Source organism: Xyrauchen texanus, chromosome 31 (assembly GCF_025860055.1).
Source record: "Xyrauchen texanus isolate HMW12.3.18 chromosome 31, RBS_HiC_50CHRs, whole genome shotgun sequence".
Taxonomy (NCBI): domain Eukaryota; kingdom Metazoa; phylum Chordata; class Actinopteri; order Cypriniformes; family Catostomidae; genus Xyrauchen; species Xyrauchen texanus.
The window spans coordinates 34,946,902-34,966,173 of record NC_068306.1 but is presented as its reverse complement, the minus strand read 5'-3'; the positions used below and the strand labels follow the sequence as shown (position 1 = coordinate 34,966,173).

The 19,272-nt window shown below is 37.5% G+C and overlaps 1 protein-coding gene across 3 annotated transcripts in view; it reads right to left on the bottom strand.

Moving 5' to 3' along the window:
• Positions 1 to 1,010: 1,010 nt before the first annotated feature.
• LOC127624777 (serine/threonine-protein kinase 26-like) overlaps positions 1,011 to 19,272 on the bottom strand; it is a 46,434-nt gene continuing 28,172 nt past the window's right edge. For all 3 annotated transcript variants that reach the window (XM_052099651.1, XM_052099653.1, XM_052099652.1), the window contains 6 exons: positions 18,491 to 18,676; positions 16,157 to 16,302; positions 12,357 to 12,450; positions 11,900 to 11,962; positions 4,240 to 4,376; positions 1,011 to 3,701 (listed from right to left, as the gene is read on the bottom strand). In XM_052099651.1, coding sequence (XP_051955611.1) covers positions 3,686 to 3,701; positions 4,240 to 4,376; positions 11,900 to 11,962; positions 12,357 to 12,450; positions 16,157 to 16,302; positions 18,491 to 18,676 — 642 coding nt within the window. In that variant the 3' untranslated portion in view covers positions 1,011 to 3,685. The remainder of the gene's footprint in view (positions 3,702 to 4,239; positions 4,377 to 11,899; positions 11,963 to 12,356; positions 12,451 to 16,156; positions 16,303 to 18,490; positions 18,677 to 19,272) is intronic.

Below are 19,272 nucleotides of genomic sequence, written 5' to 3'. Positions count from 1 at the left end.
TGCTATTACGTTCTACAAAGATTTGTCAACATGCAGTAATTCTGCTTTCTTTTTCAAAAAATCATAATGGAATGTTCAGGATAGCTATTGGAATTTCTATCGTAATTTGAAACCAACAAGGACATTCTAAGGCCACATCCACATGAATCTGTTTTCATTTGAAAACTATTCATTTCTTAACCTTATCATTGTCTTAAGTATTAAGTAATAGAGAGCATTTCTGAAATGCTGTCTTTGGTGGAGAAACCATTCTAGTGTGGATGAAAGGTGTAAATGCAGCAAATTAATGCATTTCAAATGAAATCGGATTAGTGTGGATGTGGCTTTACATGATACTTATTCGATCCCATTAGTAATCTTTAGGATTATTGGTTGCAAATTATACATATAAAAAAAAAAAAAAAAACTCCTCTAGGATGCATAGGTGTATCTACCTTTCAGTAGTGATGGGTGAATAGATCCTCAAGTATTGATACTTTCAATACTTCTGACGAATTCTCACATCCAATACCGATTCCATTACAAAAAATATATGAATATAGTACTAATCGAAATGAAAATAAGTGTTAATGCCAATCCATACCTTTCAGAACATCTTCCAACATTATTTTAACTACTGAACCAGATAATATATCCTGGAGTATCTTGAGTTATTAGTAACAATATTTAAACATGTAAAACTGTAAGAATGAATAATAAATCCAGTCAAAATAACTATATTCTATTTGGACCACAGTGTGTGATTTCATCATTTTAAATGTATAGTTAATTAACTGTGAATGTGTGCAATAAGTGGAAATGTTCTATCATGGGAAAACAGCATACAATCACATTCAATGGTCATAATTTACATCTTTATTTGCCACACCAAACAAAAACTAATTTGTAACAGTTGAAGTCAAATAAGAAAAAAGAACAGATATATTATATATATATATATATATATATATATATATATATATATATATATATATATATATATATATATATATATATATATATGATACAGCCTTGAAAGATTTGTGGCAATTTGAATTTACAAAAACTCTAAAGAAGAAATATACAAAACCTAGTTTCTGCATCTACATTTCTACAAAGAAATATAAAAATGTACTAAACACTTTTATTGCTCTAAAATCTTCCAGCAGTCTGGCAACATGTGTTCGTTTTAAAGCTGTTTGAGAAGACATCACATTTACATAGAGAACTTTAGGCACAATGGGATGTACTGTTGGCATAGTCTCTTAAAGCCAACTGGAACACATATGACATCACCACCATACCAGTGATGGCACCCTTTACATGCTTGGCAAAAAAAAAAAAAAAAGTATATCCCTCATCATAGAAATATATAAATATATAAAACAAAAAATCTTTATAGCGCTTGAAAGCCAAGTTTCTATACCTGTTCCCTTAATGTGAGCTTAAAGCACTCGCTGTCATTTTGGGTAGCTTAACTGTATTTGTTTGCGTGTAAAAATGTCCTCACTGGCTAGAGAAGCATGTTTCTTTGAGATCTACTCAAAAGTAAGTGGAATGTCTGCACAGAAAGAGAGCTTTGAAAATAACCCCCCCGTACAAAGTGTGTGCAAGTGCATATGTCCTTCAAAAATACAGTGACTCTACTTTTATATATAAAAATATTACCTCAAAAACAAGAAATGGTAAAAGTGGGCATCACTGAGAAATGAAGGGCAATATATTTTGCGACCAATGCTAGATAGCATCTTATCCTGACCGTCCTGTATCTTTTGGAAGCCCATTTCTGCCCATTGGAGAGAGATAAAATAAATAAAAAAATCATGCTTTGGTAAATCATAATTTTGAGATACTATGACATAATTGTGAGATTAAATAAAAAGTCAAAATTATGAGATATAATTGTTTTTTTTATCTCAATTTTCAAACCCATCATTATGATTTAGAAAGTCAATTACAAAACTAATTCACTGATAAAGTCAAAACAAAATTCTTAAACTCAAAATTATCTCATAACTGATCTCATTGATTAATCTCAATTATGACTCATAATGATTAAGTATCTCATAATGACTTTTACAGTCATAATTTCCATAACTGTCATAATTATGAGATACTAAATCATGAGGTAGTCAAAATTCTCAAATTTAATATCTACTTTCTCGTGATCACAATATCTCCTGATTATATATTTGACATAATTACGATTTAGAAAGTCTATTATGAGATTACAATTCCTGATTATGATGCTAAATAACAGATAAAAAGTCAAATGAATGCTAATGTTAAAATTATCTAATAATCAACCAATAATCTTAATTATTGACTCAATTTTAACTCATAATGATTTAGAAAATCACTGAGAATTTAATATGACTGAGTTAGTATCTCATAAATGACTTATAATCGTAGAAACATGACTTTCTCTCAATGATTTCGTATCTATAATTAAGACCTAGACAGTTATAAATAAGATTATAGATCATAATTGAGATACTGAATCATAACTATGAGATTATAAGGCATACTTATGAGATACTAAGTCAAACATGACACACATGAGATTATAATTATGAGATAAAAGTATCTCAAAATCAGGACTTCTAATAATCTAACAAATAAGACTTTATCTCACAAATATGATTTAGTATCTTATAATTATGACTTAAAAGCAATTTTTTTATCATGTGACAAAAACAGGCTTTCATAGTATCCTGTAAATAAAAGGTCAAGAACTTTCAAAATGAATTACCTTCTCAATTAAAAGAAAACAACTGAAAAATTCCTAATGTTATGGATCAGAGGTGGAGGTAGCTTTTGCACAGCAAAATTCCTCTCCCATTTTCCCAGCAGTTTAAATGAAACTGGATTTTCATTGAGCCACAAGCTGTTCTGCTTTAAAATGATTGCTTAATCTGAGGTATTTCTATATGTTTGACTGAAATGATATGCATTTTTTTTTTCCCATACAGCAGTTCTGTAATGCTACAGGTAACAGTGTGTAAAGCGCAATAAGAGAAATCCCAAACGAATACAAACATACAGACACTGTTACTCTCCCACACATAAATATTATTGATCGTAGTTTACATTTTAAAACAAAAAAGGAAATGGATTGGGATATTAAATGTATAGTTAAATGAAGCAAAATAAATGCCTAACGCTCTGCAGATCTATTTAACCAGTAGGGATATTTTGTGTCTTTCAAAGTAAAATATGGATTAAAATAACACATCCTTGGGTATCAGCTGAAGACTAAAATAAAAGCACATGGCAAAATAATATAAATACAACTGAACACACACACACACACACACACACACACACACACACACACACACACACACACACACACACACACACACACACACACACACACACACATATACACATATATATACATATATACATATATATACATATATATACACATATATATATATATACATATACACATACATACATATATACACACACATATACATATACACATATATTATAATTTTTTTCTTTGGGAGAAAAACAAAAATTACTTTTGGTTGTGAGATAGTGTGCAACTTGACGTTTCTCCATTTGCTGTACATGTGAGTGTGTTTGAGTGTGGAAGAAACAAAGTGAGTGTGTTAAGGTGCAGTGATCAGAAGACCTGACCATCGCTCATGTCCTCCAGGTTGTTGTGCTTGGATTGACCCAACGCAGCCATGCACTAACTCACAGAGAACCTGTAGAGACAGAGCAGCATGTATAAAGGGGTAGTTCTAACACAAATCATTCACTCATACTGTGTAGTGTTGTCAATGGTGTTTATCGTGTAAATTATTATGCAATTTCCTATATTTTATTATATATGTTATGCACCATGTAATTGTCACCACCAACACTTGACATGGAGTGGTGGTGGCGTAGTGGCTAAAGCACAGGGCTGTTAATCAGAAGGTCACAGTTTCTAACCCCACAGCCACCACCATTGTGTCCTTGAGCAAGGCACTTAACTCCAGGTTTCTCCGGGGGGATTGTCCCTGTAATAAGTGCACTGTAAGTCGCTTTGGATAAAAGCGTCTGCCAAATGCATAAATGTAAATGTAATGTGTAGTATTGATTGTCTTCCAATACTCCCCAATTTCTATCAAGCACCTTTCTATCTTTGTGTTCAATGGAAGACAGAACGATATTAAGTTTGTAAATAATGACAGAATTGTTTTATTTAAAGATCTCTACATGGATGAAACATGAAAATGTTATGTGTTATGTCAGTCTGACCTCTGCACCCTCTCCAGGATCTGGCTGATCATCCTGTCTGTGACACCAGGGTAGAGGTCCTCAGCCATGTACAGGCTCCTCTCCAGCTCCTCAATCACTCCTCTCGACATCTCTTCATCTCTGTGCTGTGATTTCAGCTGAAAACAACAGTCACACATACTCAGCAAAAGTCAGCAATTTAGTTTTAATGTTTGTGACTATAGAGATCAATGAACAATTACTAGTGCTGTCAGTTGATTTAAAGGTTATATTATTTGCAGATTAAATCGAAATAATAACAATTAATCTCAAATCAATATTTGCTGAGAAATGCCCCACAATTGAGACAACATTATTGTCACAGATAAAAAAAAATTGGAATAGAAATTGCACAAAAGTGGCTTTATAAAGTCAATATATTGTTAGTTTCCATATCATTGAACATCCATCAAAACAAACCGAACATGTTACAGTGTTCAGAACCAGCAACAGTTCAAGTCAGAAGTTTACATACATTTAAGTTGAAGTCATTAAAAAAAAATTAACCACTCCACAGATTTAATATTAGCAAACTGTAGTTTTGGCAAGTCATTTAGGACATCTACTTTGTGCAAGACACAAGTCATTTTTCCAGCAATTGTTTACTGACAGATTGTTTTACTTTTAACTGACTATCACAATTCTAGTGGGTCAGAAGTTTACATACACCAAGTTAACTGTGGTTTAAGCAGCTTGGAAAATTCCAGAAAATTATGTCAAGCCTTTAGACAATTAACCAATTAGCATCTGATAGGAGGTGTGCTGAATTGGAGGTGTACCTGTGGATGTATTTTAAGGCCTACCTTCAAACTCAGTGTCTCTTTGCTTGACATCATGGGAAAATCAAAGGAAATCAGACAAGACCTCAGAAAAAAAATTGTGGACCAAGTCTGGTTCATCATTGGGAGTATTTTCCAAATGCCTGAAGGTACTACGTTCATCTGTACAAACAAAAGTAGCAAGTCTAGCTGTCTCATAGAAATTAATGTAGTTTGTTGCTAAAAGTGCAAATCAATCCCAGAACAACAGCAAAGGACCTTGTGAAGATGCTGGAGGAAATGGGTAGACAAGTATCTATATCCACAGTAAAACGAGTCCTATATCGACATAACCTGAAAGGCAGCTCAGTAAGAAACCAATGCTCCAAAACCATCATAAAAAAGCCAGACTACAGTTTGCAAATGCACATGCGGACAAAGAACTTTTTGGAAAGATTTTCTCTGATGAAAAAAGAAATATGGCCATAATGACCATCGATATGTTTGGAGGAAAAAGAGTGAGCCAGCATCATGTTGTGGGGATGCTTTGCTGCAGGAGGTACTGGTGCACTTCACAAAATAGATGGGATCATGGAGGAAGAAAAATTAAAGTTAAAGACAAAATTATTAGCCCCTATGAAATTTCAATTCTTTTTCAAATATTTCCCAAGTGATGTTTAACAGAGCAAGGGGATTTTAACACAGTATTTCTTATTATATATTTCCTCTAGAGAAAGCCTTATTTCAATTTGCCTGGATTTTTTTAAAACTGCTAACGTCAATATTATTAGCCCCCTTAAGAAATTATCTGTTTCATTGGCAACAGAACCAACCACTGTTATACAATGACTTGTCTAATTAACCTAACTCGCCTAATTAATCAAATTGAGGATTAGTATCTTGCAAATCAACCAGTGAAGTAATATAAAACTGTCATCATGGCAAAGACAAAAGAAACTTGAGAAAAAGAATTGTTAATGCTCACAAAGCAGGAGAAGGTTATACATGTTTAAAGCATTTTCAGGTGTCAAGAACTGCCGTGAGAAGTATTAAGAAGTTTGAAGAGAACAAGACTGACAGAGGCAGGAAGCAAAAGATTTCAAAACTCTTGGAAAGAAAACTGGTGAGAGAGGTTTCTAAAAGACACAAAAACAACTGCCAAGACACTAGTGAATGATTTAGCCAAGTTTGGGATTGATGTCTCAACGAAGACAGTCACTAGAGCCCTGCACAGGAATGGACTGCGAGGTTGCAGACCAAGAAAAACTCCACTTCTGAAGAAGAGACACCTCCAAGCTAGACTTAATTTTGCCAAGGACAATCTAGACAAAAACGATGCATACTGGAAACGTGTCCTTTAGTCAGATGAGACAAAACTAGAGCTCTTTGGCCATAGAGATGTTGCCTATGTTTGGAGAAAGAAGGGAGAGGCGCTCAACCCAAAGAACACTGTTCACACAGTGAAACATGGCGCTGGGAGTATAATGCCGTGGGGATGTTTCAGTGCATCTAGAACTGGGAATTTCATCAGTGTCGAAGCAATCATGAAAAAGGAAGACTACGAGAAGATTTTGAAAGACAACCTCAGAAATCATGCATTTCTTTACAGATAAAATTGAAATAATCAGAAATAAATTTGAACTATGCAAGCATCTGTCATAGCACCTCAGAAAACAGTGTCTAATAATTTTCCTCACGTGCAACTTCAATCCTTTGCTGTCATAGGTTATAAAGAGCTAACAAAACTTATTGAAACATCAAAAGCCACAACATGTTTGTTAGATCCAATACCAACTAAGCTCTTAAGAGGTATCTAATGTAATTTCAGAACCTCTTCTTAATATTATAAATTTCTCGCTATGCTTAGGACATGTCCAAAGTAACTTTAAAATGGCTGAAATCAAATCGCTTATTAAGAAGCCATAACTTGATCCTGGAGAACTGTCTAATTATAGACCGATTTCAAATCTCCTGTTTATGTCAAAAATACTAGAAATGTAGTATCCTCCCAAATAAGTTCATTTCTACAGAGAAATAGTATATACGAATTAAGAATGTCAGTCAGTATTTAAGCCTCATCACAGTACAGAGACTGCACTTATCAGAGTTACAAATTACTTGCTCTTATCATCTGATCGCGGCTGCATTTCTCTTCTAGTGCTTTTAGATCTTAGTGCTGCATTCGATGCGATAGATCATGACATTCTCTTGAATAGGCTAGAGAATTATGTTGTCATTTGTGGAGTTGCATTAGCATGGTTTAAGTCCTATTTAGCAGACCGCTACCACTTTGTCTATATAAATGAGGAATTGCCAAACCAAACAGAAGTAAAATATTGAGTGCCACAGGGATCTGTTCTAGGGTCTCTGCATGCCTCCTCGTATATGCTCCCCGGAGATATTATCAGGAATCGTGGAATAAGTTTCCACTGCTCTGCCGATGACACACAGCTTTATATTTCTTCAAAACCTGATGAGATTTCACAATTCTCATCAGAGTGTATCAATTATATAAAAGATTGGATGGCCAGAAATGTCCTTCTACTCAATTCTGATAAAACAGAGGTACTAATTTTCGGACCAAAAAAACTTTAAAAAAATAAATAAAAAATTATAATTAATAAAAAAAATTAAAAAAAGCCACTAAGATATAATATGATTCTCAATGGATGTATGGTTACATCATCTTCAACAGCGAAGAACTTATATTATTATAATACTTATATATTTGATACCAATCTGTCCTTTGAAAATCAAATTACCAGTGTTTGTAGAACAGCAATTTTCCACCGAAGAAATATTGCTAAATTACGGCACACGCTCTATGTTGCTGATGCGAAAAACGAATGCGTTCATGACCACAAGACTAGATTACTGTAATACATTACTGGGAGGATGTCCAGCAAGATCAAGAAATAAACTTCAATTGGTTCAAAATTGGGGGTGGGGAAAGACTCTGGACAGACCTGGGAAGCCCAAGCGAGTAGTGCGGGTGAACTGGGAACGTTTGGAGGAGATCCCTGTCCGCGAGATCTTCAACTCACACCTCCGGCGGAGCTTTTCAGGCATCCCTGCGGAGGTTGGGGACATTGAACCGGAGTGGGCAATGTTCAAAGCTTCCATTGCCGAAGCCACGGTGGAAAGCTGCGGCCTCAAGGTTTTAGGTGCCGCAAGGGGTGGTAATCCTTGAACACCGTGGTGGACACTGGTGGTCAGGGAAGCCGTCCGACTGAAGAAAGAGGCCATCCGGGATTTGTTGTCCCGGAGGTCTCTGGAGGCAGTTGCAAGGTACCAACAGGCCCGAAGGGCTGCGGCCTCGGCCGTGAGGGAGGCAAAGCAGTGGGTGTGGGAAAAGTTCGGAGAAGCCATGGAGAAGGACTTTCGGTCTGCACCAAAGTGCTTCTGGAAAACCGTCCGCCACCTTAGGAGGGGGAAACGGGGAACCATTCAAGCTGTATACAGCAAAGATGGGACGCTGTTGACCTCAACTGAGGAGGTTATTGGGCGGTGGAAGGAACACTTTGAAGAACTCCTAAATCCCAACATGCCCTCTATGGTAGAGGCAGAGCCGGAGGATGATGGGGGATCAGATTCTATTTCCCTGGGGAGGTCACTGAGGTAGTCAAACAACTCCGCAGTGGCAAAGCCCCGGGATTGATGAGATCCGAACAGAAATGCTGAAAGCTTTGGATGTGGAGGGGTGTCATGGATGACACGCCTTTTCAACATTAGCGTGGAAATCTGGGACAGTGCCTAAGGAGTGGCAGAACGGGGTGGTGGTTCCCTCTTCAAAAGGGGGATCAGAGAGTGTGTGCCAACTACAGGGGTATCACACTTCTCAGCCTCCCTGGTAAAGTTTACGCCAAGGTGCTGGAGAGGAGGGTTCGGCCAATTGTCAAACCTCGGATTGAAGAGGAACAATACGGTTTTCGTCCTGGCCGTGGAACGACGGACCAGATCTTTACTCGCAAGGATCCTGGAGGGGGCCTGGGAGTATGCCCATCCGGTCTACATGTGTTTTGTGGATCTGGAGAAGGCGTATGACCGGGTCCCCCGGAGATACTGTGGGAGGTGCTGTGGGAGTACGGGGTGGGGGATCCCTTCTTAGGGCTGATCCAATCCCTGTACGCCCAAAGCGAGAGCTGTGTCCGGGTCCTCGCACGAAGTCGAAGTTCATTCCATGTGGGGTTGGTCTCCGCCAAGGCTGCGCTTTGTCACCAATCCTGTTTGTGATATTCATGGACAGGATATCGAGGCGTAGTCGGGTGGGGAAGGTGTGCGGTTCGGTGGGCTGGGGATCTCATCGCTGCTTTTTGCAGATGATGTTGTCTTCATGTCATCATCGGTCCGTGACCTTCAGCTCTCACTGGATCGCTTGGCAGTCGAGTGTGAAGCAGCTGGGATGAGGATTAGCACCTCTAAATCTGAGGCCATGGTTCTCAGCAGGAAACCGATGGAGTGCGTACTCCAGGTAGGGAATGAAGTTTTGCCCCAAGTGAAGGAGTTCAAGTACCTCGGGTCTTGTTCACGAGTGAGGGGACAATGGAGCGGAGGTTGGCCGGAGAATCGGGGCAGCGGGGCGGTATTGCACTCGCTCTATCGCACCGTTGATCACGAAAAGAGAGCTGAGCCGAAGGCAAAGCTCTCGATCTACCGGTCAATTTTTGTTCCTACCCTCACCTATGGTCATGAAGGCTGGGTCATGACCGAAAGAACTAGGTCAGCGAGTACAAGCGGCCGAAATGGGCTTCCTCGGAAGGGTGGCGGGCTTCTCCCTTAGAGATAGGGTGAGGAGCTCAGTCATCCGTGAGGAGCTCGGAGTAGAGCCGCTGCTCCTTTGCGTTGAAAGGAGTCAGTTGAGGTGGTTTGGGCATCTGGTAAGGATGCCCCTGGCCGCCTCCCTAGGGAGGTGTTTCAGGCACGCCCAGCTGGGAGGAGGCCTCGGGAAGACCCAGGACTAGGTGGAGAGATTACATCTCCACACTGGCCTGGGAACGCCTCGGGGTCCCCCAGTCAGAGTTGGTTAATGTGGCTCGGGATAGGGAAGTTTGGGGCCCCCTGCTGGAGCAGCTGCCCCCGCGACCCGACTTCGGATAAGCGGTTGAATATGGATGGATGGTTCAAAATGCAGCAGCCAGAGTGCTAACGAGAACCAAGATATATGATCATATTAGCACCATTTTATCATCGTTACATTGGCTACCTGTTAAATTTCATATTCATTTTTTTAATTCTGTTAACAAAGCTTTGAATGGTCTAGCTCCGCAGTACTTAAGAGACATTCTACCATGCTATATTCAATCACAAAATTCTGACCTATTAATAGTTCCTAGAATATCAAAATCCACAAAAGGAAGTAGATCCTTTTCATATTTGGCTCCTAAGATATGGAATAGTCTCCCTAACACTTTGAGACAACACACTCAATCAGTTTAAGTCTAGACTAAAGACTATTTAGCCAGGCATACACCCAATTTATCCTCAAACCCACAATTAGGCTGCTTTAGTTTAGTCTGCCGGAACCAGAAAAAGTGATCATGATCTTTAACTCTGCAATAAAGTGAATGGCATCTATGCTTATATTATTTTATTTGTTTCCCTGTCTCAACCTCTAGACTCCTATCCTGAGGTCACCAGAACTGGCTGGATCCAACTCCATTCCTGCTTCGTGTTGGACTCCACTGCTACGTGTTGCTGTGTGATGACTAAATGCAGTCAGTGCCAGCCAAACATCACTTCAGTCTATTATGATGGACTTCAGAGGATGAATTGATGCCAACTCCAACCTTAAGACATGGGATACTTCATATGCCATTGTCTGAATCTTGGATTTAGGATGGACCTCACCAAAATTACCAGACAGGTTGAACTGCGATGCACCTCACTGATCTCTGCCAGCATCCACCTATTGATGGACTACACTCTTATAATGGAATACATAGACTATCAATTGCCAACAAAAGCCTTCATCAGCCAATTAACAAGGACAATTGCATCTATGTGAACTTCTGCAGTTAATCCATCAAAGACATTAGTCATTAATCTTACAGTTCATACAAAATCTGTTTAAACACTTTAATAATTTTAAACCATGACTTGAACTATACATAAGTAATATTTACATTATATTCATGATGTTAGTCAGAGGGGAACTGGCCCCCACAGTGAGTCTGGTTTCTCGCAAGGTTATTTTTCTCCATTAATCAACATCTTATGGAGTTTTGTGTTCCTTGCCACAGTCGCTATCAGCTTGCTCACTGGGATTATTAATACAATTATTTAATTACTTATTTTTAAACACTATTAACAATTGTATTTTATCTAAATTACACAATGATGATTCATCAACATTATAGACATAACAGTTTTATCTTCTGTTAATGCCTGATCTTCTGTAAAGCTGCTTTGAAACAATGTGTGTTGTGAAAGGCGCTATACAAATAAAATTGACTTGAATGGTGCCCTATTTTGAACAGCCCCTTATTCTGTGGTTTTACCATCAGCTAGACGAAAATCTTTACATCTGATCACTTACCTCTCCGCAACGAGCCATACTAGGTGTTCATTTCAGTAGCATAATGATTCATGCCATTTGCACAAGCTGGCCAGAATGAGTTACATGCATGTCCCCAAAAAAATCCATCAAATCATTCAAGGACACCACAGTGAATTCCTGTATCTGTGCCAACAACATCTTCTTTGAAATTTGAAATCTTGCTGACTTGTGGCTTTTACATAAGCATACACATTGCTTTTCCTCAGAGCTCACGGTCAGTCGGTCTTATTAGTAACAATCTATTTCTTGATGTCATTTTTACTTCTGGGACACCACTGTAGCACTTTATTTGCCTAACTGGACAATATGAGCAACCTAGATCTCCTACCTCGGAAAACACAGGAATCATGACTGTGGTTAAGCTGACAGACTTCTTCTGCACTTCTTCATCCTGAAGGAAGAAGATTGAGGAACACAAGAACTGGTTAGTGATCACCCAGTGTTCATTGCAACAAACGCATCCTTATAACAATTTACTCTAATATTGTTCCAAACTCATATGACTTTCTTCCATGAAACAAATTAGATGTTAGGAAAAATGCCTCTGTCCCCTTCACATTCATTGGATGGAAACAAAGATGCATTAGAAGCGAATGGTGAGGCTGTCAGTCTTTCATTCTTCCAAACATCTATTGTGTTTCGCAGTAGAAAGAATGTCATACTGGTTTAGAAAACAATCAGGGTGAGTAAACACCATTTTCATATTTGTGTAAACTAACACTAACAACCAGTTCTAAATCAGTCAATCAATATGTTGAAATAATCATCATCCAATCAGAACACACCATTCCATTGGACTGCTTCTTGTCTGGCTTCTTCTTGCGAACGGTGGTGAAGGACCATTCAGGAGAAGAGTCATTGTCCCTACCGCTGGGCTCCCTATTAGACATACAGACACCATAAGTTGGCCATCAATGTTGTAAAAATTGGCAATATATCATGACAGTTTAGTTGAGATTTTACATTCGAATTGGAAGATTATGAACATACATTTTCATTTAAAATAACCTGCACTGACGAATCATGCACAATAAGTCCAGAGAGGCTTTATTAAAAAAGTAAAATCAATAGTCAATATTGATTTCATGTTGTCATAAATCAGAATTTATGCAGACTAAAACCCCATCTATCAACTGTACAATCAAGCTGGCTGGATTGCAGCAAAGAATCCCTTTTACAACTTTTGACATTTTAAATGTCAATGTAATTAATAAAAACAAAAACAGAAAACATTTCTATTGTTAGGGGACTCGTCGTAACGTGATTCATCTAATCTAATTGATACCTGGGAGGAGATACTGCCTGTATTTTTATACATCACAGAAAATTATTATCCAATCCAAAGCAAAGCATTTCTCAGAAACAAACGTTTGAAACATGGAAAGAAGGGTGTGTAGAATGTGTTTTAAAAGGGTAGTAAAAGTTGCTTCGCCCTATTTGGTTTAAATTTTGTTCATATGAATTCTGCTTTGTTTCCAAAAAAAAAATGCATACTAAGGTGACTTTTGTAGATTATAAACTCAAAAGCCTTTAGACAGAACCAGGGGCGATTCCAGGATTTCAATGTTAGGGGGGCTCAGTCCTCAGACACCATAAGATGTGCACATTTAATGAATTACACTCTTTTGCAAAGATGGTGTTTTTTAAAACTAGCTTGCTAAAATTTATTCGGAATACTGTCATTTTCTATTATAAACATTTATAAAGTTGTAAAAAAATAACAATAAAAATATATTGTAACTGTCTATTTATTGGCAAACATGTTTCATCCGTCCCAATTATTCCCTTTTTGTCCTTCATTTAATAACAAAAATTATAAACATGAATCAATAGTTTCGCAACTTCATTGGATTCAAGTTAAAACACCACAAAAACCTATTACTACAAATATATGAATGTCACATATTTAGTGAAGTGGATTACATTTTGATTGTTTCTGTCATTAGCTCGTGATTAATGGATTTCGTTCACCAAAAAGATTTGTTCAATGACAATGTTTGTAAATCACTCCTCAATCAGTAGGTGGCAATAAATGAACATCTTATGTATTTTGAGCGAGTCATTACACTATTGATAAAGCACAGAGTCGTTCATGACCGAAAAAAGTCTAATTATACTTTATTAAAATCTCCATGTCTACTAAGAGTTCAGCAGATTGTTTAAGCATAATAAGCATTATTCCCCACAAATGACAACAAAGCATATCTATCATTTTGTGAACTGCTGTGTATACTACACAAAAAGACAACAATTCTAGCCATAGAACACTAAGTGATTCAATTAAGTCCTGAAGTCAATGTTGTCATCAGTCAATTTAACAAATTATTCAGCCTCTTTCTCTCCTTGTTTAACAAGATTACCAAACTAAACAACATTCCTCCTCTCCTTCAGTCATTCTGCAGATGCTGATACATGCTCGTTCATGAATGAGATGACTGTTTTGTCCCGTTCAGACTCCAATCACCGACTGGTTTAGTGAAGGGGTATATTCCTTCACTGGGTCAAACCAATTATTCACAGCCACAGCTTCAATGCTACTGGCTCACACTATAGTCAGTCTTTACGGCCAAGAAAAGTCACCAAAGCAGTCTTGCGCTGCAACCAGAGCTCCAGTGTGAGATTATAGATTTTTGTATTACTGCAGGGTTACAGATTTTTAGGGGGAATACAAATTTAGTAACACTAAAACATCCAATATTTTACAATAAACCTCACAGGGGGGCTACTTTTCTCAATTCCTGTATAGGTCAGATGGAACTAGGGTCAGAAATCAAGTTTTCCATTAAGTGGCAATATTTGCCCCATTGGAACTGATTTCCAGGGTTTTAAATTTTTTTTTTTGACTCAGTCATCATTTTGTCAAATACTTTAAACAATTCAATTTGAAAAATGGCATGTTTCAATAATTACACAATTGCCTGATCTGTACACATTACATAATGTGCATCGTTACTGAAACAAAACTTTTCCAACTATTTTGGCTATAAAATTAACATAGCCTTCAAAACTAATGCACAGACACAGAGGAGATGACAGCATTTCTCCAGATTTGGAATGAGGAGCTTATAAAAAAAATTAAATAAAAAAAGTAGCATCTCCACGCATAAAACAATGCAAAAATAAACATTTAACAATCTACATTATTCAGAGAATTGATTCATACACTAAAAATTGTTAATGTTAAATTATTTTTGGATCATTAATAACATTTTATTTAACATCAAGGCCATTTAACACATCCACATATTATTTTTGTGAATGTTATTAACTATAATGTAGAATTTGGTTACATTATATTTAATGTTTTCACAGACCTGATTAACTTAATATATAGAAAACATTCATCCCTCCCACACTTTTGGCTTCTAGCAGGTAAGGAGGCTTTTCAAACAGAAAGATGCATAAGTGAGATGAGCAGATTAGGCTATCGTTATAGGGAGCAACAGTGTTACTCACTAGGACAGTATATTTTGAATAAAAGGTTAGAACGGTCACATAATTTAGCACGTGAGCATGACACCGAACTGATGTGGGGCAAGAGAAGCAGAGTGCCCGTCTGTGCACGGTTATTGCATGAGCATCAGCCACTGACTCAAACAAAAGATCAACAAAGATCAAGATGTATGTATTCTGAACTGCATCAGATGTTATTAATAAAACAGGAACTCTTTGCCCTCATATTTTGAAGTTCAGGAGCATTTTTGCCCAGAGCCCCCGTTAATTTCCAACCCTGGATGTAACTCTAGAGAGATGCAGATGAGAGATGTAACAGGTGTTTAAATGTCTCTTCACCATGCAGCTGTTACATAAAGCTTTTTCGCTATTTCTGCCTTTGTTAAATGGGCTGCATTATGACTAATGATGGGAGAGCCAAGATGTGAAAGCCTTAAAAACAATAGATTGCTCCAACTTCACGCGCTTTCAATGCAAACAGCTTTGTTGATTATAAACATGAACAATATAGTTATCGCGTCGCTTGCTTACGGAGACGTGGAATAACACCATTTGCATGTCGATTTAACAGGTTTAGAAAAGTTTATACATCTGTAACATCTTAAGTTCAACAACTATGTGACAAGGTGCTTCCTCTATGCGCTGATGACAGCTGCACATGAGAGATAGGGAAAGATAGAGCAGATTTACTTGCGCATCTTCAGTAAATTCAGTTTGATACAAAAACAAGTTTATCGATTTGATTTTGGTTTACTAATTTGCAGCTGCACTGTAAAGTTAATAAAAAGTGTGTGGAAATTTCCTAAATTATGAACGTGGAACGATTAAAATCGTGTGCAATACCCAAAATTCTGCACTGAATTTCAGGCCCTGAGTCATCCTTCAAGCTTTTCCTGTTTTGTAATGCACGCATCGAGCATGTGACCTTCTGTAATGCCCAAGTTCAGACAATAGGCCATAAAAACTACAGAGACCTCAGTCCTGTTGGAATCAGTACATGAATCACAGATGTGCAGCTTTATAAACCGTAACAAAACACTGTTTTGAAAATGAATCCTGCCTGAATAGTGTGTGTGTGTGTGTGTGTGTGTGTGTGTGTGTGTGTGTGTGTGTGTGTGTGTGGCATGCTCACGAGTCAGAGTCAGAGCTGGATTCTCCATCGCTGTGGCCCTCAGCCTTCCAGCGCTTTAGCCTGTCGATGAGCTCAGTGAGGTAGGACGTCTTCTTGGCATATTTAACAATGAACTTGTGCTTCAAGAGCTCCTTTGCTGTTGGCCTCTGAGAAAGGCAGACAATTTGAAATTACATTAACTTAATCATTCTAAAAACAAACTGTAATAGCCTTGTGCCCAGGGTCTAATATGAACACTAGCCAGGCACCAAATGCAAGCAAATATTTGCTACCAGTTTCCAGTAACTTTATTAGGAACTGCAACATCATAAGAATTAAGTATAACTGTTAGAATGATAGAATCAAATCAAGAAATATTTGTTGACTAACAACTTCAAACTGGAAGAAAAAACGTGCAATCAGAAGCTTATCTACTCTAGGATGAAAAATTTTTTTTTATAAAGTTCTCCTCGCACTAAGCCACCAAAATGAAAATGAGGGTCAAAATAACTTTGGATCTTCATGTTTTTGTGACAAGTGCAATTTCAACAGGACCAGCTCACTGTTGCAAGGAAATTTCAAGAAAAAAAAAAAAAAAGACTCCCTTTATTTTCATTGGAATAAATATAATGTATATTTTAATTACAATTGTGCTAAATGCAGTATTACAGCAGGTAACAAATATTTACAGGTGGCAAATTCTCAATTCACTAGATATCAGCAGGTGTGGCAAACCTTTAAATCTGAACACTGCTTGTCATTTTGTATGACAAAATGCATACATTTGGCATTGTATGTATTATTTTTTCAGAAATAAAGTCGCACCTGGTCAAAATCGTTGAGTGAAAAAAAAAAGAAAAATAAGTCGCACTGTGTATAAGCCACACTGACAGAGGTTTCATGCGGCAGAATTAGGACCTGGGAGCAGTCGTCGGACTACCCTTCGGCCACTCAACAGCACGTCAACATTCCATCCTGTGGAGATTCCCACATCATACCACTGTGTTTTTAGCCTTCTTTTAATCGAGAGCATATGCTTTAAACTTTGAATTGTGTGTAACCGTTTTTAATATTTTGTTTGTTTTATTAGTAGCGATCTTTATTAGAAGTGATACGATTGCTTCTAGAGTGAAAAAGTTCAATATTTAAGTACTTTTTAACTATAAAGCATTGCTTGCAGTCAGCAGCGGTATGCGCGTTACGTAAAAAATGTGAGACACACACGGAAGAGCGGCAATGTTTATAAGTGAGGAAAATTAAGACTGTACAGTAGCTTAGTTGGTTTTGGTGTAGATCTGTATTTATCCGTTTCTTTACTCACAATGGTGCATTTGTGTGCTTATCATGGATGTCTAAACCGAGAGGAGAACGTGAGATTACATCCATAACATGGCAACGCGAGACACAGCGTGATCTCCACCCTCTCATGAAACGGACCGGAAGCAATACATATAAAATGTATGTTTTTCACACCAAAAGTAATTGCGTTGCTTTAGATTACATTAATTTAACCACTGGAGTCATATGGATGACGTTTATGCTGACTGTCTGTGATTTCTGATCACCATTCATTTGCATTTTAAGGACCTACTGAGCTGAAATATTTTCCGATTTTTCTTCTAATGTGTTCTGCTGAAGAAAGTAAGTCATACACACCTGGGATATCATGAGGGTGAGTAAATGATGAGAATTTTTATTTTTAGGTGAACTGTTCCTTTAACTAATGTTAAAAAAGGAACCTATTGTAAAGTGTTGCCCACAAAAAAAACATACAAACCCACAACAAATAATCCACATCTGTATATAACATATGTAACTTCTATGCAGTAAACAAATGAATATCTTTTCGTCTGTGAGTAAAAAAATCTGCTTATTGTATTCCGTTCATTCAATGTTACTGACTGTCTATATGTGAACATTTCTGATATTTAAAACCCACTTTGCTGTGCACTAATTATCCGGTTCAGTTGCTGAATGTTTTAGTACAAGTGTGATGAAACAAAATTTTGTATGCATGTGAGGAGTTGCGTTTGACAGCAGTTTTGTTTGTTAGAACAATTATGTTTTAATGGAACACAAAACTTAAACAGGCAACATAAAATTATTTGTAAAGGCAAAATACTCTGAATAGGCTACTTTTGAAATGCATCTAACGTCTCTATGACGGATGTTTTTATCTGTTTGTAAGCACGTGTTTTGGTGTGCAGTGCATTTCACTGGCCAACACCAATTACGAATACGTTATGTAAAAAGTTGCAGGACCTTTCAGATGATGGTCAAAAAAACAATACTTATTTCCCCAAAATACTGTTGTCTAACAAAAACCTATATTAGAAAGCATGCATTTGTGCTTACAAACGCAGGGTCTTTGTTAAGACAGGAGTCCACAAACTCTTTGAAGATCTTGGAGAAGTCTCCGTTGAGGGTGGGTGGCGTGTTCTTTGGGATGTGGAAGAGAACCCTCATGGGGTGCATGTCTGAGTTGGGGGGCTCGCCCTTCGCCAGCTCAATGGCAGTGATCCCCAGAGACCAAATATCAGCCTGAAAAGAAAGTAAACAACACAGCAGTATAAAATGACTTCGTCATGATGAATCATGCTTCTAAACATATTTTAGGAGCAAATAGCAGAGCATGCTTGTACATAAAATTATTTTATCAAGAAAGCACAAGATATTTGTTAAGCTAGTTAAAACCCGGCTGCTATTGTTGAGGAAATGATGCTGTTTTCAAGTCATCCTGGGAAGTTCATACTCTGAACTAGTAATTATAATGGGATGAGCGGAAATAAAATGAACATGTTGGGCAATGTGCTCACATCAACCATACAGTCCAGACCATCTTTTCAGCATACCCGTTCAGAATTTCACTTTCAGACCAATCAAACAAACTGCTCAAGCAGGAAAGCACCACAAAAGGTGCCTCTCACTCTCTAGCTCCCTATGTTGTGAATCAAGTACATCATGAACACGAATTCAGGCAGACTGATGGCTTCAACAGAAGTATATACCATCGATTAACAACCTCAGAACTCCCGGTAGGTCTGTCTTTAAAAGTAAATGAGTTACAAAACTTGTTTTAAGACTGATGTTCTATACAGCCTTATTAACCATACTGCTTGACTATAAAGCTGCTCTAT